This window comes from Chelonoidis abingdonii, chromosome 4 (assembly GCF_003597395.2).
Source record: "Chelonoidis abingdonii isolate Lonesome George chromosome 4, CheloAbing_2.0, whole genome shotgun sequence".
Classification (NCBI taxonomy): Eukaryota; Metazoa; Chordata; order Testudines; family Testudinidae; genus Chelonoidis; species Chelonoidis abingdonii.
The window spans coordinates 59,585,796-59,611,346 of NC_133772.1; the positions used below are offsets into that span (position 1 = coordinate 59,585,796).

General features: G+C 46.5%; 1 protein-coding gene across 2 annotated transcripts in view; it reads right to left on the bottom strand.

The window, feature by feature from the left end:
• Positions 1-25,551, bottom strand: part of ELP4 (elongator acetyltransferase complex subunit 4) — a 335,509-nt gene that overhangs the window by 240,181 nt on the left and 69,777 nt on the right. For both annotated transcript variants that reach the window (XM_075065212.1, XM_075065213.1), the window contains 2 exons: positions 23,608-23,742; positions 4,357-4,496 (listed from right to left, as the gene is read on the bottom strand). In XM_075065212.1, coding sequence (XP_074921313.1) covers positions 4,357-4,496; positions 23,608-23,742 — 275 coding nt within the window. The remainder of the gene's footprint in view (positions 1-4,356; positions 4,497-23,607; positions 23,743-25,551) is intronic.

Here is a 25,551-nt window from a genome sequence, read left to right on the forward strand (position 1 = left end):
TATTTGAAAATGTAGAAAACATCCAAAATATTTAAACAAATGGTATTCTATTATTAACAGCATGATTAATCACACGATTAATTTTTTTAAATCATGCACTTAATCACAATTAATATTTTTAATCACTTTACAGCCCTACTAATCATTCTTAAAAATCTTGATCTACGTGTTTAAAATTTATTTTCATAACATTGCAGAAGACCTTAGTATTCTTTTAATGTATTGCATTTTAACACCCTTTTCTAATAGGCTCCTTCAAAGAAATACCAGCAACATGTGCTTATATTTAGGTCTCCCAAAGCTGCTATTAAGCGCTCTAGTTCAAAGAGGCCAATAAATGCTCAATTAGGGTCAGTTCAGTTAGTTGCAGGTTCAAAGCCACAGTTGGCTGGTATGTGTACTTGCACCTTTTCTTGCACATATAGTACATCCCTTGATAAGAGTTTCTTTTATGAATGGAGTCCCTACATAATGCTTACCTTGATTAGAAATAAAAATACACATATATATTTTATACCCACAGATTTACTGGCCTGAAATCCATCCCAGTTAGTGATACATTGTAGAATGGCACAAGAAGAGTGGGATATTTACTGGGTGGCAATGTAGCCCCACTTTGGCAACTGGCCAAATAAAATCCTCGTGTGACCAAATTCTGCCATTCAAAAGGTGTATCATACATTGTGTGTTAATTACGTTAAATGTTTACTATAGAAATAGTGCCCTTACAATTTGTCCCATCTCCTAAAAGTGTACAAACTGCTTTATTTACAAGTCTAGCTAGAATCTGAAAGCCTGAAGGAATTAAAACCACTGATTTTTGATCATGTAATACTGACACTGGTATCAGCAAACAGAGTACTCTTTAGATTGTTTACATTTCTGAAAAAGCGCTCAGTGAAACAATGCATTCTTTTATGAATCAGATTTTTTAATTGTGCCATACTGTATTTTAATTCTAAAAAAAATAACATTAAAATACTTCTCAGGACTTGGCTCTATACCTGGAAGTTTACAAAACACAGAAATAAGAACACCAAAAGGTCCAGGCTGAATAAGGAGATAGACTACTTCATCTATACAGTAACTCCTCACTTAACGTTGTAGTTGTGTTCCTGAAAAATGCGACTTTAAGCAAAACGATGTTAAGTGAATCCAATTTCCCCATAAGAATTAATGTAAATCAGGGGGTTAGGTTTCAGGGATTTTTTTTCACCAGACAAAAGACTATTTTTCTAAAATTCCCCTCTCACCCCTATGGGTGGTATGTGTCTTCCTCAACCTCGAGTCCTCTACCAGAGGCCTGGGAGTTTGAGGGTTCTGCGCAGTATCTTAGCTGTTCCTAGCACTGCACTCTTCTGGACAGAGAGCTCTGATGTTGTTCCTGGGATCTGTTGGAGCCACTCACCCAGCTTAGGAGTCACAGCCCCGAGTGCTCCTACCACCACTGGGACCACTTTGGCCTTCACTTTCCACATCCTCTCTAGTTCCTCTTTCAGGCCCTGGTACTTCTCCAGCTTCTCATATTCCTTCTTCCTGATGTTGCTGTCACTTGGCACTGCTATATCTATCACCACCGCTGTCTTCTGGTCCTTGTCTATTACCACGATGTCTGGTTGATTGGCCAGTACCTGCCTGTCCGTCTGGATCTGGAAGTCCCACAGAATCTTAGCCCTGCTATTCTCCACAACCTTCTGTGGAATCTCCCATCTGGTCTTGGGAGGGTCTAGCCCATACGCTGTGCAGATGTTCCTGTACACAATGCCAGCCACTTGGTTGTGCCGTTCAGTGTATGCTGTTCCTGCCTGCATCTTACATCCTGCCACTATGTGTTGGACTGTCTCTGAGGCCTCTCTGCACAGTCTGCACCTTGGGTCCTCTCTAGTGTGGTAGACCCCTGCTTCAATGGATCTGGTGCTCAGTGCCTGTTCCTGTGCTGCTATGATCAGTGCCTCAGTGCTGTCTTTTAGTCCAGCCCTTTCCAGCCACTGGTAGGATTTCCCAATGTCAGCCACCTCAGCTATCTGTCGATGGTACATCCCATGCAGGGTCTTGTCTTGCCATGGCACTTCTTCTGCTTGGTCTTCCTCCCATGTCTGCTGCTGCCTCAGGCATTCTCTCAGCAGCTCATCTTTGGGGGCCATCTTACTGATGTACTCCTGGATGTTCCGGGTTTCATCCAGGACAGTGGCCTTGACGCTCACCAAGCCCCGCCCGCCTTCTTTCCGGCTGGTATACAGTCTCTGGGTGTTGGACTTGGGGTGGAAACCTCCGTGCATTGTGAGGAGCTTCCGGGTTTTCACATCGGCAGCCTCCATGTCCTCCTTTGGCCAGCTCACTATACCGGCAGGGTATCTGATGACCGGCAGGGCGTATCTGTTGATGGCGTGGATCTTGTTCTTCCCACTGAGCTGGCTCTTCAGGACCTGTCTTATCCTTTGGTGATACTTGGATGTTGCTGTCTTCCTTGCTTCCTCATCGTGGTTTCCATGTGACTGTGGGATCCCAAGGTACTTGTAGCTGGTCTGTATGTCTGCTATGTGGCCCGCTGGTAGTTCCACCCCATCAGTCTTGACTACCTTCCCTCTCTTCACTACCATCCGGCCACACTTCTCCAGTCCAAATGACATCCCGATATCCTCACTGTAGATCCGCGTCAGGTGGATTAGCGAGTCGATGTCTCGTTCATTCTTAGCATACAGCTTGATGTCATCCATGTAGAGGAGGTGGCTGATGGTAGTTCCACTCCTGAACCTGTACCCGTATCCAGTCCTTGTGATTATCTGGCTGAGGGGGTTTAAGCCTATGCAGAACAGCAGCGGGGACAGTGCATCACCTTGGTATATGCCGCACTTGATGGCCACTTATGCAAGCTGCCTTGAGTTGACTTCCAGTGTTGTCTTCCATAGTCCCATTGAGTTCTTGAGGAAGGTCCTTAGTGTCCTGTTGACTTTGTATAGCGCCAGACATTCACAGATCCACGTGTGCGGCATTGAGTCGTAGGCTTTCCTGTAGTCAATCCAGGCTGTGCTCAGATTGGTCTGTCTAGACCTTGAGTCTTGGGCGACTGCTCTATCTATGAGCAACTGGTGTTTTGAGCCTCTGGTGTTGTTCCACCAATATATACATACACCGCCCCCACAATATAAGTTTTAAACAAACAATTCAGTACTGGTACACAGTGATGATGATTGTGAAGCTTAGCTGAGGTGGAGGAGTCAGAGAGTGGGATGTTTCCCAGGAAATGCCTTACTGCTAAATGATTAACTAGCAATTGGCTGAGCCCTCAAGGGTTAACTCTCATGCTCTAAAAGGCAGCAGGAATGGAGGGAGGGGAGACAGTGCTGCAGACAGAGACAGAGACACAGACACATACAGTGTGTGTGAGAGAGAGATGCGCATTTACCTATAAGTACACTGACTTGTTAATTAGATCAGCTTGCTGAGACTGCAACTGCTGCTGCCAGCAAGCTTCCTCGGTCCTGAGCCCTGTCATGTGTCCCCCCTGCTCTATGGAAGATGGGGTAAGTGGGGTGCAGGAGCAGGGAGGAGTGGGACATCCTGACATTAGCCCCCCTCTTCCTCCCCTCCCCCCCCGCACAGCAAGCAGGAGTCTCAGGTAGCAGTTCCAAGGCAGAGGGCAGGAGCAGCACATGGCAGTGTAGGAAGGAACAGCTGCAATTATTAGCCTGTTGGGCAGCTGTCACACAGGGAACTTAGGGGAGTGGGGAGCTGATAGGGGGAGCTGATAGGGGAGCTGCCGGTCCACCCTGGTTCCAAATCCCCACCAGCTAGCTGCAACAGGCTCTGAAGCAGTGGACAAAGCAGGCGGCTGTCTAACGACATTGGAAGGGAGCATTGCACAACTTTAAACGAGCATGTTCCCTAATTGATCAGCAACATAACAATGAAACAACGTTAACCAGGATGACTTTAAGTGAGGAGTTATTGTATTTAACATTAGAGAAGTATCTTGAGACACTGCCAGAAAGATACAGTAGAAGAGGTATGCCAGTAGCCAGCTACGACTATTCATTGCATTTCTGGTCTCTCTCATTTTATTTATGCTTGACTTGCATTATTATAAATTTCCAACTTGGAAAACAGATTTAGATTTCTTTTTGCAATTTAAACTATTTTTGACCTTTCATTCTCAGTATTACTATATATTACTCCTTGATTGCAAACATTTAGGGGGAGATTTTCAAAAGCAATTAAAGGATTTTAGGAGTAAAAGTGGCACTGGAAGCCAGTGATACAGGTAATAACAAACTGGCTAGGCACTTCTAAAAATCTTCCTCTTAATTTGCATGCAAATAACTAAAAATATAAGTAACACATGGGTTAAGAACTTACCAAGTTTTTATTTCAGGGTGCAAAGACATTTCTTCAGGAAGGAAAAAACGGTGCCACTTTGTAGATTGAAGTAGTTCTGGAGACACCACTTTAGATACATCGTAATAGTGACCAAATCGTGCAGAAGCTGCTGGACTGACCTGTGAAAACATACTATAGTAATTATAATAATTCCTTACATGATTTGTCATAAAAACATAATTAATTGCTATACCTCTAATAGAAATCTATAATTTTTCATTTAGGCTTTATATACGTTTGTCAGCAGTGAACTTCAAAAGTTATGGAAGGAAAAAAGCAAGAGATATGTAGGATTACCGAGGATCCCTTTCTGAAGTTCTGAATTGTGGAGCTTACATGCAGATTTCAATCCTTACTGCTCCAGTTGGTCCCACCTAAAAAAGTGGGTCAGGTATCCAAAAGTATGCACTCTAAAACAGGCATACAAATCCCAGATGCAAAAGACGCATGGGAACAAATTAGGCATTCCAATACCTATATTGGGCACACGGAAAAACAAACATTTTGCACATTGGCTTTTGAAAGGCTGTCCAATTATGTTTATATGTAATCTGTAAAATAAAATATTGCCTCTTCGTAGCTTCCAACATCATTTCTTAAAAAACATTAAAACAAAAAAGAAAAAATGGCTTGAAATCATTAAGTTTAAAAGTGTTTTTTATTTTCTTGAATTTGCAGTAACTTCATGGAAGGTATTACTAAGACATTAGACAATAGTAACCATTCTTGTCATATAATAAAGGTGCCTAATATTAAGAGAACAGAATCAAACTGTTTGAATAAAGTCACAAAAACAAAGTCAAGTTGAGCTCTGGTGAGATATTATTACTCCTTATACATTCATTAGCATGGCGGACACAGGGAAGAGTTCCACACATTGAAAACTGGTGGAAACCCAGCATGACGCACAACTTAGAATGTTATTTGAATTACAGAAGTAAATGCATGATAAAAAACAAGAAAAACTAAGTTGGTCTAAAATGTGTGCAAATATATTCATATATTCTGTTTGTATATAAAAAAACAAAAAATACATTATAAAATAATGTGTTTCTTTATGTAATGCTCTCTATCTGCCATCCATCCCCATTAAAAATGCCATCCCAGTTTCAATGGTCAGGAATGGTTCAACTCCAGAAGTAAGTTAGAAAAGAAATGACTTGACACAGACATAAGACACTTTATACAAGTCTCATTTATTAGCCAATAAGTAGGTATAAGATCCTGAAAGGAATATCGGATGACAAAAGCCAAATTAAGCTTAAAACTCAAAGCTACAGCACAACATATTCACAACTCTAGCAATTCATGTTGCCAATCTGACTGTCTCTCACCAACTGTTCCAATCAATCTGTGACTTCATGTTTTAACTTTTCAAACAAATTAAATCTTTTACTGTGACCTTGTGTCTGAAGATGTTACTTAAAATCACTCTCCTCAGTCAGATAACACAGGTGTCAATCAAAAACATACCAGAGGTTGAGGCATTTGTGCAGTGCTGTCCAGGTTTGTTTACAGCTCCTTTGCAATACAAAAAAAGCCCACTCTAGTTTAATGATTCTCCTTATTAATTCAAAGGAAAATAGCCCAGATTGTGAACCGTGCCATGCATTTTTCAGGTGCAGCTCAGGAAGGTTGGAGGTGCAAAGATAACTTTAAGCCACCTTTGCACTCACCCAACACTGATGCTGCTATGCATGGGGCTAGTCCCCAGGCACAGTCTACAGCAATTCTCTTGTACCTAACAAAGCCAGTTTAACAAACAAACAAACAAACAAACAAACAAACAAACAAACAGTGCTGAAAGAGCACAGGTGAGAGAGGAAAAGGTGAGAATTGAGAATAATCTAAATACCAGAGGTCAAAATGTTGTCAGATGACCTATATTATCCATCCTGAAGGAATGACCGACTGAGGCTATGTCTACACTACGGGACAATTTCGAATTAACATAAACCGGTTTTATAAAACAGATATTATAAAGTCGATTGCATGCGGTCACACTAGGCACATTAATTCAGCGGTGTGCATCCATGGTCCGAGGCTAGTGTCGATTTCTGGAGCATTGCACGGTGGGTAGCTATTCCGTAGCTATCCCATAGTTCCCGCAGTCTCCCCCGCCCCTTGGAATTCTGGGTTGAGAGCCCAGTGCCTGATGGGGCAAAAATCATTGTCGCGGGTGGTTCTGGGTACAGCCTCACCCCTTCCTTCGTGAAAGCAGCAGACAACCATTTCGCGCCTTTTTTCCTGGGTGAACTGAGCAAACGCCATAGCACAGCAAGCATGGACCCTGCTCAGATCAATACCGCAATCGTGGATGTTGTAAACACCTCGCGCATTCTCGTGCAGTCTATGGTGAACCATGAACTGCAAAGGCAGGCGAGGAGGAGGAGGCAGCTACGGCAGCGCGGCGACGAGAGTGATGAGGACATGGACACTGAATTCTCCCTAACCGCAGGCCCCTGCGCTTTGGAGCTCCTGCTGGTAATGGGGCAGGTTCTACCCATTGAACGCCGATTTTGGGCCCGGGAAACAAGCACAGACTGGTGGGACCGCATAGTTTTGCAGGTGTGGGACGATTCGCAGTGGCTGCGAAACTTTCGCATGCGTAAGAGCACTTTCTTTGAACTTTGTGACTTGCTTTCCCCTGCCCTGAACGCCATAATACCAAGATGAGAGCAGCCCTCACAGTGGAGAAGCGAGTGGCAAATAGCCCTCTGGAAGCTTGCAACGCCAGACAGCTACGGTCAGTCGGGAATCAATTTGGAGTGGGAAAATCTACTGTGGGGGCTGCTGTGATGCAAGTAGCCAAAGCAATCATTAAGCTGCTGCTACGAAAGGTTGTGACTCTGGGAAACGTGCAGGTCATAGTGGATGGCTTTGCTGCAATGGGATTCCCTAACTGTGGGGGGGCCGATAGATGGAACCCATATCCCTATCTTGGCCCGGAGCACCAGGGCACCCAGTACATAAACCGCAAGGGGTACTTTTCAATGGTGCTGCAAGCACTGGTGGATCACAAGGGACGTTTCACCAACATCCACGTGGGATGGCCAGGAAGGGTTCATGACGCTCGCGTCTTCAGAAGCACTACTCTGTTTAAACGGCTGCAGCAAGGGAATTACTTCCCAGACCAGAAAATAACAGTTGGGGATGTTGAAATGCCTGTCGTTATCCTGGGTGACCCAGCCTACCCTTGATGCCATGGCTCATGAAGCCATACACAGGCAGCCTGGACAGTGGTCAGGAGCTGTTCAACTACAGGCTGAGCAAGTGCAGGATGGTGGTAGAATGTGCATTTGGCCGTTTAAAGGCTCGCTGGCGCACATTACTGACTCGCTCAGACCTCAGCCAAACCAATGTCCCCTTTGTTATTGCTGCTTGCTGTGTGCTCCACAATCTCTGTGAGAGTAAGGGGGAGACCTTTATGGCGGGGTGGGAGGCTGAGGCAAATCACCTGGCGCTGATTACGCGCAGCCAGACACCAGGGCGATTAGAAGAGCACACCAGGAAGCGGTGCGCATCAGAGAAGCTTTGAAAACGAGTTTCATCACGGGCCAGGGTACGGTGTGACTGCTGTGTTTGTTTCCCCTTCATGAAACCCCCCCCCTTTATTGACTCCTTCCCTGTAAGCAACCCACCCTCCCCCTTCGATTACAGCTTGCTTAAGGAAATAAAGTCACTATCGTTTAAAAATCATGTATTCTTTATTAAAAAGTAATTATAAAAAGAGGCAGAGAATTAACAAGGTATCCCGGGTGTGGTTTGGGAGGAGGATAGGAGGGAAGGAAAAGCCATTAAGCACATTTCAATGTAATGACAGCCTTTTGGTTGGACTGTCCACGGGGGTGGAGTGGGCGGGTGCACAAAGCCTTCCCCACGCGTTCTTACACGTCTGGGTGAGGAAGATATGGAACATGGTGAGTACTGAGGGTGGTTAAACAGGGGCTGCAGCGGCACTCTGTGACCCGCTGCTCTTCCTGAAGATCCACCAGACGTCGGAGGATATCAGTTTGATCACGCAGCAGCTCCAGCGTTGCATCCCGCCACCGCTGATCTTCCTGCCTACACTCTGATCTTCTGCTCGAGCCACCTCTCTCTCGAGCGTCTCTCCTATCCTCACGTTGGTCCCTCCCTGTCCTCACGTTCACTGGCATCTTTCCTGTACTTTGCTACCACGTCCTTCCACTCATTCAGATGAGCTCTTTCATTGCGGGTTACTTCCATGATTTCGAGAACATTTCATCTCGCGTCTCTTCTTTCTTCCTCCGCCTTATCTGAGCTAGCCTTCGGGATGGAGTAGGAGGCTTGAAAAATGTGCAGCTGCATGAGGGAGGGAAAAAAGGGAGAGAAGTATTTAAAAAGATACATTTTACAGAACAATGGTTATACTCTTTCACAGTGAACAACACTATTCACCTTACATAGCACATGTGATTTCACTACAAGGTCGCATTTTGCATCTTTTAATATTGAGTGCCTGCGGCTCTGGGTGTTACAGATCTCACAGACGCAGGTCCGGGCATCAGAATTCAGCTTGCATGCGGCCATGGTAAGCCATTGTCTTTTGGCTTCTCCAGCCTTCATATACACAGTGCCCTCTGATGCTTTTTTCCTGTTAACATGCAGCAGCAGACGCCAACCCCCCCCCCCCCAATCCAATTCTCTAGGGATTGCTTTACCTCCTCCCCCCACCGCATGGCTGGTATCATGGAAGATCACTGCTAATCACCCCCTCCTTCCCCCCCCCCCGCGCGTGGCTGGTAGCTGGGAAGATTCCTGCTAGCCAAACGCAAAAAAGCTCAGCGCTATCCTTTCCTCCCCTCCCCCGCTTTGCTACGTGCAAGGAAGGATTTCTTTTAAGCAACAGCCCAGTAGGAAAATGGCCATCTCTGTCCCCTTAATTAAATTCCTGAATTTCAACCAGGTTACCATGAACGATATCACTCTGCTGAGGATAACACAGCGAGATAAAGAACGGATGTTTCTTGAATGCCAGCAATCACCGGGACCATACGCAGCTATGCTTTGTCATGCAATGATACCCGATTACTTGCTACATGCATGGCGTGGTAAAGTGTCCTACCATGGTGGACGGAAACAAGGCTGCCTTGCCCAGAAACCTTCTGCAAAGGCTTTTGGAGTACCTCCAGGAGCGCTTCATGGAGATGTCCTTGGAGGATTTCCCGCTCCATCCCAGACATGTTAACAAACTTTTCCAGTAACTTTACGCTGGCTGCGAATGCATCCAAGCCCTCATGGCAAATCAATCATTAAAAAACGCTTGCTTTTAAACCATGTTTTATATTTACAAAGGTACACTCACCAGAGGTCGCTTCCATGGCTTCACTGTCTGGGCTAGTGGCTTGGAGGGCTGGGAGGGTAATTCCGTCTGGGTCACAAAAAGCTCCTGGCTGTTGGGGCTAACGGAGTGCTGTGTGCTCGCTGCAAGTCGTCTTTCCTCCTCTTCCTCCTCCTCCTCCTCATCTTCCCCTCCGCTGAATCCTCAGCCATGGTTGAGATTACAACCCCCACTCTCAGAATCCACGGACAAGGGGGGGGGTAGTGGTGGCGCAGCCCCCTAAAATTGCATGCAGCTCAGCGTAGAAGCGGCATGTTTTTTGGCCCTGACCCGGACCTTCCGTTTCCTTTGGTTTGCTTTTTTGGTTTTCTGGTATGCTTGTCTGAGCTCCTTAACTTTCACTCTGCACTGCACTGAGTCCCTGGTGTGGCCTTTTCCCATCATAGCCTTGGAAATTTTTTCAAATATTTTTTCATTTCGTCTTTTGGAACGGAGGCTTTGGCATTTCATTTTCTGTAACAGAGCTCTGATAGAACAGATTTGTCTCCCCATACAGCGATCAGATCCAGTATCTCCCGTACGGTCCATGCTGGAGCTCTTCTTGGATTTGGGACTGCATCACCACCCATGCTGATCAGAGCTCCACGCTGGGCAAACAGGAAATGCAATTGAAAAGTTCGCGGGGCTTTTCCTGTCTACCTGGCCAGTGCCTCTGAGTTCAGATTGCTGTCCAGAGCGGTCACAGTGGTGCACTGTGGAATACCGCCTGGAGGCCAATAACGTCGATTTGTGGCCACACTAACCCTAAACCAATATGTTAATATCGATTTTAGCGCTACTCCTCTCGTTGGGGAGGAGTACAGAAATCGATTTAAAGAGCCCTTTAAATCGATTTAAAGAGCCCTTTAAATCGACATAAAGAGCATTGTAGTGTGGATGGGTACAGAGTTAAATCGATCTAACGCTGTTAAAATCGGTTTAACAGCGTAGTGTAGACCAGGCCTGAAATACATAATATTGAAAGAAACCAGAAACAAACTGTACAAAGTAGAAAGCTAAATCTTGACCTTCAGCTCAGATGCAAGATATCCCTCTCAGCCTTGCATAAGAATTGTTAGAACTTCATATTTGCTTGGAAGCAAGTTCCTCACAATTATGACCTAGATCTTTGATGACACAAATAACTTATTCTCCCTGTTTTAAATAAACCAACCCCTTCTTTAAAAGGGCAACACCTCTCCCTTCTACAAAACTCTCTCTGCCAATGACTTCTCCCCACAAAATAATCAAAACTCAAAAAACCAACTTCTTTATGACCAACATCCTCAGTAATATGCCTTCCCTCCCACCAACCATAGGACTGACGCACTGTCACCAACAAAATCATCTTAATTTCCTTGCCTGCCCAACAAACCTCAATCCAAAACACCTCCCTTTTCCAAAGGGGGGCATATAAGTCATCTGCAGAGTTCACAGAAGCCTAATGGTTCTATGCTTAGTGGCCTAGTCATGAGAATAAAATCCTGCTACGAAATAACCAGGTCTTATCTTCTCATGTAAAGGTTCATTCTAATTAAACCTGCCTGACTCCACAATCAGCCCGCATTAAAATTGCCCCCAGCCTGGGCAGCAGTGACCATGAGATGGTCGAGTTCAGGATCCTCACAAAAGAAAGAAAGGAGAGTAGCAAAATACGGACCCTGGACTTTAGAAAAATCAGATTTTGACTCCCTTAGGGAACTGATGGCAGGATTGCCTGGGAGGCTAATATGACAGAACAGGAGTAATGGTCTCAAGTTGCAGTGGGGGTTTAGGTTGGATATTAGGAAAAAAATTTTCACTGAGAGGGTGGTGACAGCACTGAATGGTTTACCTAGGAAGTCGTTGAATCTCTTCCTTAGAGGTTCTAAGGTCAGGCTTGACAACGCCCTGGCTGGATGATTTAGTTGGAGTGGTCCTGTTTTGCAGGGGTTGGCCTAGATGACCTCCTGAGGTCCATCCAACTCTGATATTCTATGATCTATGAATGGCATTCCTTATTCCTCATGACCTATGGAGTGCACAGCAGGTGACATTATGTGAACAATGTTGTTCGCACTGGCATCCAGATGGGTGCTGGCAGCTCCCAATGAGCTTTCAGCTTAAATAAGAGCACACTCCATGGCGATTCTGTAGCTACTGACTTTGTAACTGAATTCCCTTTTTCAGGGACTGATTTGTGAAAGGTATGGTTACATGAACAAGTAGGACAAAATAACTGGTTGGCACAGACTTACCATGAAAACCACAGGTTCTGAGGATAAAGTCTTCTCCCCTAACCTCTGAAGCGACTACCCTGATCTGTTCAGCACCTCTGGTTCATCAAGTTTTCCAGGTTTCCAACGTTGGTATTCATTAATAAGGAAATAGGAAAACTTTTTCACTAGGAGGGGGGGCGCGCTGTGAAGCATGGTGGGTTACCTAGGGAGATGGCGGAACTCTCTCCTTAGAGGTTTTTAAGCCTGCTTGACCAAAGGCCCTGGCTGAGATATTTAGTTGGGGATTGGTTCTGCTTTGAGCGGGGGTTGGACTAGATGACCTCCTGAGGTCTCTTCCAACCCTATCGTTGATGATTCTATGAATCTGACTCTGTGCAAGTTGCCCTGTAGAACGAGTGATTAGTAACATTTGGTTCACATACTTGCTAACCCTTTTGGGAGGGAAAATGTGGGATGTGGTTGCCATCGATGGCCCCGCACAGTTCAGAAAAACACGGTATCACCTTCGTAACTGTTGTTCTTCGAGAGTGTGTGCTCATATCCATTCCGTAGGTGTTCACGCGCTGCGCGTGCCACGTTCGTCAGAAGACTTTACCCCTAGCAATCGCAGCGGGCCGGCAGGTCGCCCCTAGAGTGCGCCGCCATGGCGGGTAATATATACCCCTGCCGGCCCGCCCCGCTCCCTCCAGTTCCTTCTTGCCGGTTACTCGACCAGTGGGAGGAGAGCATTGGTGTGGAATGGGATATGAGCAACGCATTGCCGAACAACAGTTACGAAGTAGTAACCGTGTTTTATCTTTTGAGGATTGCCCCTATCCATTGCCAGTAGGTGATTCCAGCCTCCCTAGGCGGTGGGTGGGTGAAGGGTCACAGTGCACACACGGCCGCAGCGCGGAAGGCTGACATCATCCCTGGAACTGCTGGACCAGGCATAGGTGGGTAGCAAAGGGTGCACGAGGACCCAGGTTGCTGGCCGCCGAGATTCCTGGACGGTAATCCGTGACAGATATGCCATGACGATGCCTGGGTCTTAGTAGAGTGCGCAGTTTCCGGCCGAAGGGAAGGCCCAGATCATAAACAGGTCCGTGATACCAGACGTCACCCACCGAGGAATCCTCGCGAGGACTGGCAACCCTTAACCCGCCATGCAGGCATACGCGCGACAACAGATTTGGGCTGGGATTTACCGGAACCGGTTTGGTTCGCGTATATATTAAAAGCGAGCGCCTACGCACGTCTAAGGAGTGCAACTGTTGCTCCTGCAAGATGAATGATTTTCGGGACAGAAAAATCGGGGTAGGAATTGTCCTGGTTGACTATGAAAGGCCCCAGACAGTTTGAAGAAATTGCAGGGTGCGGCCTCCGAGTTGACATTTGTGCCCGATGGAACACCGTATAGCCGGGGTCCACCACAGAGGCGGCGCAGCCTGACTACGCGTCTAGCGGAAGCTGATGGCCACCAGAAAGCGTTTCCAGGACAAGTAAGAGGGGAAACGTAGCCAGCGGCTCACAACGGGGGGAGACATAATGGTGACAATACCAGGTTTGAGATCCCAGGGGGCGGTGGGTGGGTGGCGGACCTGGGGGTAAAGGCACTCCAGCCCTTGAGGATCAGACTCCACGGTGTTGAGAATACCGAGCGGCCCGTCGCGTCCCCGGTGGAAGGTGCAGAGATGGCCGCTGAAGTTGAACTCGGAGAGAAGGACAGCGCCAGCTTGTTGCTGAGGACCAAAGGTTCTAAGACATCGGATGGAAAACACCGTGGCGGTGGAAGCGATTCTCATGCCACCAGCACGTAAAACGTTTCCATTTGGCACTGTATGTCGTCCTGTGACAGGGTTCTAACTTCCCAGAATACGCAGTCTCACTGGAAGAGCAAGCCAACTCGGGCGAGCCAGCCACGCAGGGCACCAACGCCTGAGAGGTTTGCGCCACTGGAGGTCTGGGAAAGCCGGCCGTGGTCCCGCGTGATCAGGTCCAGGTAAAGGGCAGGTGTACCGGTCCCGCTACGACAGGTCCAGCAGCAGAGAGTACCAATGCTGAGCGGGCCTGCCGAGCGATGAGAATCAGCGGGCCCTGTCCCTGCGCCCTTCAGAGGATTCTGGGGATCACCGGGAACTGGCGGGCTCACCCTCGAAGCGGTGCGCCACCCATGGACTCAGAGAATGCCCTGAGCCTAGTCCTCGCAGCCCCTGGAACAGAGCAGCACATCTGGGCCCTTCCTGTTCCTGCCGAATGCTGCAAAGAGGATGTCCTTTGTGGGGATGTCCCCACCTTACCGGAAAAGCACCGAGGGTGAGCCCCCCATCCCAAGTTCGATGCGTCCCGTTCGCAAGACAGCGACGGCTCGGCGGATGGAACGGGAGCCCCGCACACACGCGGATTTGGATCCCGCCACCACATTGGCAGGGAGAGGAGCATTGCCCTGGGGAACCGTGAAATGATCGTATCTAACGGTCCCCTGGCTGCGCGGAGCGCGAGCTGAGGTGAGCCCGGACTCTGTCGACCAGTCGCTGCGCTGTGCGCACGTGCAAGGCCGCCATGTGGCCAAGGGGGAGTGCTGAGGGCAATGATCGAAGTTAGACGCGCTGCCTGAAGCCTGCGGATGAGGCTGTCACAGCCTGGAATTGTGGCGAGGCGGGGAACAGGCCCTGCCTGGTGAGTCCGAACGCGCCGATAAACTCTATCCTCTGGGTAGGGGATAGAATGGACTTCTCCGCATTGAGCATCAGGCCTAGACTCGAGAAAAGGCGGCTGACCATGCGGACGTGGCCGAGGACTCGGTCCTCCGATGGTCCCCGGATAAGCCAGTTGTCTAGGTAGGGAAACACGTGCACCCGACTGCGACGAAGAAAGGCGACGACTACGGCCATGCATTGGTGAACACTCTCGGGGCCGTCGAGAGGCCGAATGGGAGGACCGCGAACTGATAGTGACAGCCGCCGATTACGAAGCGCAGGAACCAACGATGGGGCGGGAAAATGGCTATATGAAAATATGCATCCTGCATGTCGAGGGCGGCGTACCAGTCTCCTGGATCCAGGGAAGGAATAATGGTCCCCAAGGAAACCATGCGGAATTTCAACTTCAGTAAGTATTTGTTGAGCTCGCGCAGGTCGAGGATGGGTCGTAGACCTCCCTTGGCCTTGGGGATGAGAAAGTATCGGGAGTAGAATCCCCTGCCCGTCTCGTTCTGTGGAACCTCCTCTTTGTCGAGGAGCGTTTGCACCTCCTGGAGGAGGATCTGCTCGTGAGAGGGGTCCCTGAAGAAGGACGAGGGAGGGGGGTGGTAGGGCGGGTATGAAGCAAACTGCAGGTGGTATCCAAGCCACAGCGTGCGGAGGACCCAACGGTCCAAAGTGAGCTGGCGCCACGCCGGGAGGAAGAATGAAAGACGGTTGGAGAATGGAGGAGATGGATCTGTGGAAGAAACTGGTACAGCGCCCTCGGGCGCACCTTCAAAATGAGGGCTTCAGCCCGGAGGAAGGCTTGGTGGGACCTTGGGTTTGACCCCCCTGGTTACCGGATTGCCTGCGTCTGCCGTTCCTATTTCGGCGCCTGTCAAAGTCCTGTCTTTGTCGGGTGGGGGGTAAGGCCTGCGTTGTTGCTGAGGCCTAAATGGTCTACGCTGGGTCACCGGCGTATGCATCCCAAGGGCACGCCTAATGACCCTGTTGTCCTTGAGGCTTTGCAGCCGAGGGTCGGTCTTATCTGAAAACAGGCCCTGGCCCTCAAACGGAAGATCCTGGATGGTATGTTGGAGTTCCGGAGGAAGGCCAGAGACCTGAAGCCAGGAGATACGTCGCATAGTGACTCCGGAGGCCAGAGTCCTGGCGGCAGAGTCTGCTGCGTCCAAAGCCGCCTGTAAAGATGTACGGGCGACCTTTTTCCCCTCGTCCAGGAGGGCAGTGAACTCCTGACAAGAGTCTTGTGGGAGGAGCTCTTTAAATTTATCAGCCGCTGCCCAGGTGTTAAACGAGTAGCGGCTGAGTAGAGCTTGTTGGTTCAAGACCCGCAGCTGTAGTGCCCCTGCCGAATAGACCTTGTGGCCTAGCAGGTCCATCCGTCTCGCCTCCTTGGACTTGGGGGCCGGAGCTTCTTGTCCATGGCGTTCCCTCTCATTTACAGATGGAACGACGAGGGAACACGGACGCGGGGGGGACATAGAGGTACTCATAGCCCTTCGATGGGACCATGTATTTCTGTTCCACCCCCCGAGCAGCGGGGGGAACGGAGGCCGGCGACTGCCAGATGATGTTGGCATTGGTTTGTATGGTCCGTATGAAGGGCAGGGCGACACGAGTGGGCGCATCAGCCGAAAGTATGCTGACGACCGAGTCCTCAATCTCGGAGACCTCCTCGGCCTGGATGTTCATATTTTGTGCCACCCGCCTGAGGAGATCTTGGTGCGCCCTGAGGTCCAGGGGGTCACCGCCTCATCTGGGGAGGAGGATGAGGAGAGACCTGGCAGGAGCGGGTCTGGTGGCGGCTCAGACTGGAGTGCCGCTTCAGCCTCCTGCGGGAGTTCAGCATCCGGAGCATGGGACGACCGCTATTCCGCAGGGGATGGAGGAGGGCGTGCACATGTAGCCTCCGGCGCCTTGTGCTCCGAAACAGAGGAACGTGGGGGAACTTGCTGAGGGCCCTGGGCCTGATGATAAGCCCAGGGGGTCCAGAAGCCCCACTGTTGCGGACCATGCTCTTGCTGACTCTGAGGAAATAGGGTGGCGGGACCTTCAGGCTCCAGGTACATGCTGTCCGCCCGCGAAGAAACAGAGCCTGTCGAGAGGGCCATGGTGGAGCCGAACGGAATGGTACGGTCCCGCGCGCGGTACGGCAAGATCTCCTCGGTGCCGGGAGATCGGTGCCGTGAGCCATACCGTGCGCGATTGAGATCCGGACCGACACCAGCTACGTGCCTGGCAGAGGTCGACCGGGATCATTGATCGCGATGGCGGGAACGACTCTCGAATCTCGTGCCGTATCGGTTGCTGGAGCCTGAAGGCCAGTACGATCGGACCGGTGGAGGGACGACCTTCGCAGCGAGTACGGACCAGCCGCCGCCGTGAGAGAGCGGGCCGGGACTGCGAGCGGCGCCGGCAGCGAGACTTCCCGGGAACGGATCGTGCCGGGGGATACTTGATCGTGCCAATCGGGATCCGGGGACGGTGCTCGCATGGAGTAGGCTGCCCTTAGATGGCAAAACCCGCGTTGGCAGGTGCGGGGGTTGGGTGGGCAGCACGGCTCCGTCAAGGCATATAAGTCCTGGCCGACGAGAAGGTCTGGGCGGGACAGGACCATCAGCTCTACCCAGATCTTGGCGGGGAGCTGGGAGGGACGACTCGACGACCCGCGGGCCCGAGTCAATGAAGTCCTGCACGGCCAACAGGCGGCGCCGGGAGCTCTTTCGGGCTGCTTAGCCGGGGTAGAGGATGTCGGAGGTCTCTTCCCGTTGACCTGGCACCGGAGACAGCGGTGCCAAGCCGCTTTCGCGGTGCCGGAGAGATCCGGTGCCGGAGCCGAAGCGGCACTCGGTGCCGAGGACGCAGGTTAAGTGCTGCTTCCATGAGAAGCGTCTTGAGTCTCTGTCGCTCCTTCTGGTCTCGAACGGAAATGCCTTACAAATGCGGCACTTCTCCGAAATGTGCGATTCCCCAGGCACTTCAAGCACGCGTCGTGGGTACGGGCGGGCATCAGCTTCTACAGGCCGAGCACGGTTTGAACCCCGCGAACCGGGCATGAGCCCGGCGCCGGGAGCGGGAAGGGCTAGCACCCGAACCCACGAACTATATACACTAAACTATGAACTATAACTATAACTATACGTAACTAGGTACTGTAACACAAAAACTAACAGTTAGAACGAAGAGAATCTAGGGACGTGGAGATCAAGCATGCCGCGCTCCACGTTCCAACGACTGACACGCGGTAAGACAGGAATGAGGACGGGCGGGCCGGCAGGGGTATATATTACCCGCCATGGCGGCGCCACTCTAGGGGGCACCTGCCGGCCGCTGGCGTTGCTAGGGGAAAAGTCTTCCGACGAACGTGCAATTCACTCGAAGAAGAACCCCAGCCTCTCAAATCCAAATATTATTATTTCTGGAACTTTTCTTATAAACACCACCTGTAGGTAGATCACATTGTTAATTGTTTTGCAAATCTACACAACCACAACCCTGACAGTGGACAGTGATTTGCAACTGACCAATAGCCACCTGGTGTTGCTAGCTTCCACAGTGCCATAGCCATCCACTTCCGCACTGGTATGGCTTCCCTAAATCAGAAGTTCTGGCACTGAAAGTATACTGCAAATTCACCACACAGCTCTATGAAGCTCTGTTTCCTCATTTCGAAGTTCTAAAGCTGCTGCTGCTCACCCAAAATTTCGAAAACTATATGATTTCACTGCATCATGCTAGTTCTCCTGCACCAGGAGTGATGGTTCACCCACAGGTATACTGTGGCAATACTGGCATTCACTATAGCTATTCCATAGGACCAGAATGGGTTGTCATTCACCATCACCATCAGTCATCTTCAGGGTCTCCAAAAGTTCTCCCCAGATTCCATCCTGCATCTTGTTTTTCACCTACTCCACTGCATAACCATTTGTCCTGCAACAAGGAGCAGGAGCAGAACCAGATCATCATCCAGCTGCCCCATATCTTCCACCCACTTTGGCAGGAGGGAGAGGTAAGCAGGAATTGCCATTTGTAAATGTGTGAAGTCAGGGAACAGAAAAAACACCACCCCAGCAAAGTGATTCCTAGAGCACGTACCTGTGATGCACAGGACCCTGGGATACTGACCCTGAAATGGTAGTGTTAACGTCACATCACAAAAACAGCAGGGTGCACACAGGTAAATGTGAACACTTGGCGTAGGTATGGGGAGCATGCACAAGGATGTACACAGTCAGGTAAATGAGTATATGCACTACTAAACATAGCCGAAGTATAAAATTCAGTGACTTAGGCCAACGGCTGGCACTAAGTAGTTTTTAAATATGCATGCTCCATAGTCCATATAAAGCAACACAGATTTAACTTTGAAAGTTATGACTTTGTGTGCAGCAGATTAAAAAGTTCATCTACACAAAAAACAGAAGCGATAGATTAAATGAAAACGCATTTTGCTTTGCACATGCGGTGTGGTTGCACCCTGAGAAGTGACTAAAAATAGCATGAGGCGATATTATGTTTAGGGTTTCTCAATAGCTTCTATAACACTTTCCTTCATTTTACACAAAAAAGATGAGTTTTTGTTTAGTTATTTTAAAAAGTTCCAATACTGGAAACTCAATCATGCATCTGGAAATTGAGTTGGGTTCTTTCTGACTTATACATTGTCATCAGTAATGAGGATTCTGTGGGACAAATTCTGCCCTAAATTACAATTGTGCCTCCCTCACTGAAAACAACCAGATAGCATAAATGGAACAAAGAGCAAAATGTAGTACTGAAACTGGAATTTACAACATTTACACGTTTGTTAACTATGAACCAGAAAAGAATTTAGCTTCCATTCTAATCATTATATGGATTCAACAGCTCTAAAAGGAGTAAAAATAATAAGACATGGTTTTGTCATTAAAATAAACATACATGACTTTGAATACACACAGAACAGACCTAGTTAGTATCATTATTACTTTTTTGAAGGAAACCTTTTTAGGCATTTTCCTAGTTTTTATTTCATGTTTCAAATTTAAAAACATCTTAAAATCACAGATTTAATTAAAACTATATTATTTGAATTTATTTACATTTTGTACTTGGGAATTACCAAGTTAATGGCTGAAAAATAGAATGCATATTAGGCTAGATTAGCTGTCAGAGAATACAGAATGTTAAAACTATAAACACAGAAAAAAAATTTTAGTCTTTTTTTTTTTTTTAAAAAGTCTTAAGTCGTCCTTGGTCTTCAATAATAGACCATTTTCTTATTCTATAAAAGATCTAAAGCATTTAATATATTTATAAGAAACCTGTGAACTCTCTAAAACGACGGCTTTGATTTTACTTACTAGACATTACATTCTAAATTACAAAATAAAACTTTTACAGTAAAATATACATTTAAATACAAAAAGTGTAAAGTTATTTAGTATGAGGGTTCTGAAAGCAATTTTAAAAGGGGCTGTTCTTTGGCCTATAATCTATCCTTTATCCGGATTACAGAACACAATGTTTTTACTGCAATCTCTGCCAGGGCTCATCTTTTTATTGTGTATGTCCAAGCCCCCTTAATGTTTTAGAAAGGCCTTGACTAACTGAACTTTGATCTGATGTCTTCATTGAGAAAAGCTCCAGGTTGCCCATTTCAGATGCAAATCCTCACTGAGGCCCAACAGAGTTTGTAAAGACAGCAAAAAAGAAGAAACAAGAAGTTTCCAGGATCCTCTTTGAGAATCCTGAGGCACATTGGTGTCCTTAATCCACACTGCTGCATGGATTAAGGTAGGTGATAACCTTTCTTAATTCAAAAGAATGAGCACAGTGCCTACAAACTGGGTGGAGACTAGGATTTGGCTATAATAAAACACCATGCAATAAAAGCTCAGTCTATGTCAGAAGCCTTGAATAGGCTTCAGTGTACCACATTCCCAGGCCTAGTAGGGAAGCTTGCAAAAAGCCCACCTGAATCAAGTAAGCATGAATAATCTGTGTTAGCAGACTGGCCATGAAGAGGGGAGAGAGACAGACTTTTCATTCTTCTTAAGTTTGAGAGATAACTTTATTTCTGGATTGTAGGTTCAAGCCAGTTCTTTATTGGATTCCTATGAACTCATCTGCACAAGGAGAAAAAGACACTAAATTGCGAGTGAGCAGAATGTGCTTTTATGCTACCGTCTGCTGTTAATGATTCTAATTGCAATACTAATGTGCTAGAAATCTCAGATTTGGGAGAATCAAGGCAGAAAATTGATTTCATGCTGTGACAGTTTATATATTGCCCCAAGAACAAACAAAAAAGGGAAAAAACCCCAAACTAGGCTATACCTGATGTTTTTACCAAGAGTTTAAATGAGTGTATCCCTGGATATAGAGAAAAGAACCTTTTAAATTGGTAATTGTATGCAGCACATACACACAGTATCCAATTCCTTTTGACTGATTACCTGTAAATCTATAGTTTATCTAGGATATAAAGAATATATTCATATTTACACATATAAAATACACTGTTCAAGACAGGACTACTAATTTAAACTTAACACATAATATGAAATACTTATGAGCTGGCTAAGAGCTTATTTAACCTGTTTTTAGGAAGGGAAAGGGAATAACTGAGCCATCTCCACAACAGAAATCTCTTCGGTTACTTACAACTTAAAATTAAATTAGTTAACAGCACCACTAACAAGACAACTTTTACACCTCGCATAAAAAGAGATATTGACTAGATACATTTTCAGCTGACTTTTAGAGCCCTTTAAACATTTTAAAAAAAACCAGTTCACTCTTTATAACCTTCTTATACCATGCAACTATTTGTAAATCTAATTTTAAAATATAAGCACTAAAGCTGGTTGGAAAATAGCTTTTTAAAAAAAATATTTTATTGGTTTCCTTTTGACAGAAATTACTAATCAGTCAACACACATGAATTAATGGAAACTGAAATAATTAACAGCTATTACTAGGTATATTAAAACTATCAGAGGGACAGAGGTGCTGCATGACTTATCACTTCCAGACAGCCAATAAGTGTATATTGCATCATTCAACAAGACATCAAATATTTCTGATCACTGAGATTATTTTCATCTAACTGATATATTTTAAAAAGAAATTTCCATTTGTCCATTATTTTAACAACTGTAGCTTTATTTTCAAGTCTTATTGATTTCATATACGTTTTTGATAATTTAACATTTACCTGAAAACAAACAAGCATTCTAGTACAGTGGTCCCCAAATGTGGGGCACGGTCCCCAAAAGGGATGAGGAGGAAATTTTGGGGGTCATGTCGAGGCCCAGGCCAGCCTGTACAGGGGGGTGGAGAGGGAGTGCTGCCTAGCCCTGCTCTGCCCCCAGCTCCACTCCAACCCCAGCCCTCCCCACCAACCCTGCCCCCAGCCTCAGCCCCTGGCTCCAATGACAGCTCTGCTCCCAGCTGCAACTCCAGTCCCAGGTCCGGCTCCAGCCCCACCCCCAGCCACAGCCCCTTGCGCTGTTCCTGGCCCCAGCTCCAGCCCTGGCCTCAGCCCCCGGCTTCCAACCGCAGTCCCCCTCCCTGCCCTGGCTCCCCAGGGGAGGGGCACATACAGATTACATTGCAGGTAAGAGGGGGGCATGCAACATAAAATGTTTGGGGATCACTGTTCTAGTACATAATTGTGAAAAAATTCAAAAATTGTAAGAAAATTTTGATGGAAATGAGGGAATCATACCTTATAAGATTGTACGGTTGTTCTAGATCAGACAATTATTAGTTTACAACTTTCAACATGCAAATCCCATCTGTGATAACCAAGGACAAGTGTATGGTGTTTTATTAAATAATATATTAATGGACAGAGTAAGCCTGTTTTGGGTTATTATATGCAGCTTTTTGTTCTGTTGGACCCAGGACATTTTGTACTGAAATAGTGACAATCAATTGTTTGTACATCATTGTATTATGAATTTAGCTTACATTATTGGATAAAATACAAACTGTATTTTGTAATGGTTCAGAGTGGTACAGCAAGCTCTACATGATTAAAATTGATGAGATTATATGATCATGCTGGAGGCTATTTGATTTGGCATGTCACCATATATAAGTCTTCTCTGACACAAAATATATAGCCACGTCTGTACAATTTCAGAGAAAACCGAACATGCCAAGCCTTGTAAGATCATTTTGTCACATTCCAATTATATTTTTTTAGAATATGGCTAACTTACTAGGCAGTTATGATTACATCTAAATCACAGTATACTTCAGCCAAACAGCACCAAAAAAAAAAGTCTGTGGTTGTGTAGTCCAAAATGCTATAAATTTTGTAAGGTTTGACTGCATAATTAGATCAAACAAGAAAGTAACTAGACTAAGGAAAAACATAATTCATAAAATACTAACAGCTGTAAACTTTGAAGAAGTGACCACTGGGCATGTGTCTTACATGCCACATGCCACCTTCACAGCGATTAGTTTCTAGTGACAGTGAAACTGATATAATCTCAAGTGCTTACTTTACTTATTACGCACATGGATAAGCAAGTCAACAGTTTGCATCAATAAAGTATTTTCACTAGAGGGATCTAATAAGTACTGTTCATTCAACCTATACATATCACTATGAATAGATAAATTTAGAAAAATGTTCAATAAAAATACTACAGGTATCTTTAGGTTTAAAAAGTTATCTGAAACAGTGTTACATTCACCAGCCTTTTGTGCTTTAATATTTTAATTTTCTGGTTTTCTTTTCAGAAGTTAAGTACATCTGGACATCATGCAACACAGTAAACTGCATTTCTCATCTCTTTGTATCTTTGCTAATCAAGATATATAGTGGCGAATGATAGTTTGCTCTCCTGAGGCAACCTTTTAGCACAGTTTGAAAACACTTCCATGGTCTGGGTTCTACTCAGAGATTATACTTATAGAACAAATGAATTTTACCCTTAATATCAAAGCATAAGATAACATCAGATGTAATACTAAACATATTTACCTCAATTCTTGGTAAATTCTGGTAACGCCAGGCTATTTTCATGGATTCCTGAGATTCTTGTTTAGACTTAATAGCGGTTTCTTTCTCATCCACTTGGTTTTTGAGGGCATCATCAGACAAAGGTGCTGGAAGCTCCTAAATTGAGGAAATGAAACAGTATCGAGTAGTTAGAATAGAAAAGGTAGTCAAGACTTTTCACCCCCACCTAAAGAAACACTGCAAACTAGTAGGATTATTTGATAAAAATGAACAGTTGTAAATTGATACCAACATTTGATTAAAATAAGACAGTACATACTGCATGCTACAAAGCACATTGGAAGCTGAAAAATGTTTTCTAATCATTACAACCAAAAAAGTATTGCACAGCATTATATATTGTAAGGACGCAGAATAGAAGCCATAACACATAGTCTGCATCTTCCTTTTCCACTAACCATTAGGGGAGGACCACACTGTTAACGACAGACTATTAACAATAAAATAAGCATGAAAGTCAATTCAAGGAACAAAAAAGACGATAAAATATTTTAAAACTTTGAATTTATAAAAGTTGCTAATGCAGCTGCTGTTGTTTCAAAAACTGGGTGTTGCAGATTGAGCAATTCTGTCAATGAGGACTCAATCTTAGTCCACCATGATCTAGAGCAGTGGTTCCCAAACTTGTTCCGCTGCTTGTGCAGGGAAAGCCCCTGGCAGGCCAGGCTGGTTTGTGTACCTGCCGCATCCGCAGGTTTGGACAATCACAGCTCCCAGTGGCCGCAGTTTGCTGCTCCAGGCCAATGGGAGCTGCTGGAAGCGGAGGCTCATGGCAGGTACACAAACCGTCCCGGCCTTCCAGGGGCTTTACCTGCACAAGCAGCAGAACAAGTTTGGGAACCAATTATCTAGAGTAAAAAAAGAGTGTGTTGTTACCCTGCTGTTCGGTTGAGGGAGTAAATTGCACCAGATTGATACCCAGCACCGTATACATTCCCAATACACAAGCACAGTTATGGCCTCTGAGGGCATGAGAGATGGTTGTGGGGCAACCAAGGCTTTTATCCCCCTTGACACCCACGCCTGTGCAAGTTGGGATGTAGCAGCTCTGTGGAGCCTGTTTCCTCTCTTGTAATGCAGGTAGCTGGCACATGGCCCTTTACCCTTCTGAGACACTTTGGCCTGATCTACACTACAAAGTTAGTTGACATAAGTTGACCTGAGAAGGCCTAGTTGTGCACATCTACACCAAAAATTGTCTCCTGCTGATGCATGCATTACAGTGATGCAATAACGCGACCTTCCTGAGCAATGCAGAGCCTTGGTCAACCCACTCAGGTTGATGCAGTGGGAGTGTAGACACTGCATTACCTATGTCAACCCTAATAGTCCTCCAGCCACTATCCCACTGTGCCTGTGTTCCAGCGACAGCGTTGCTTTGCTCACAATTTTGAACTTCATTGGCCAAGGGGCCATAGATCAGAAGTCTGCCTTGCATGTTTTTGAAATGCCTTTTCCTGGTTGTCCACCTTGGCAAACATTCCTACTAGTTCATTTTTGGTGTATGTATCTGATCATTCACACAGAAACCTAGCAGATAAAGTGGAGCAGATAAGAAGTCTTTGGATCTCATTGGCCTGTGGGGAGACGAGGATGTGCAATTACATCTGTGGAATGGCAATAGAAATATCCACATCAATGTGCAGATAGCACAGAGGATACAGAAATGGGGTTGTCATGGTACAATTCCCCACTCTGAACCTTAGCGTCCAAAAGATGGCGTACCAGCATGAATTCCTCTAAGCTCAATTACCAGCTTAGAACCTGTAGCGCTGCCACCAACCAGGAATTCCAGTGCCTGGTACACTCTGGTCCCCCCAAAACCTTGCCCGGGGAACCCCAAGACCCAGACACTCTGGATCTTAACACAAGGAAAGTAAAACCTTTCCCCCACCGTTGCCTCTC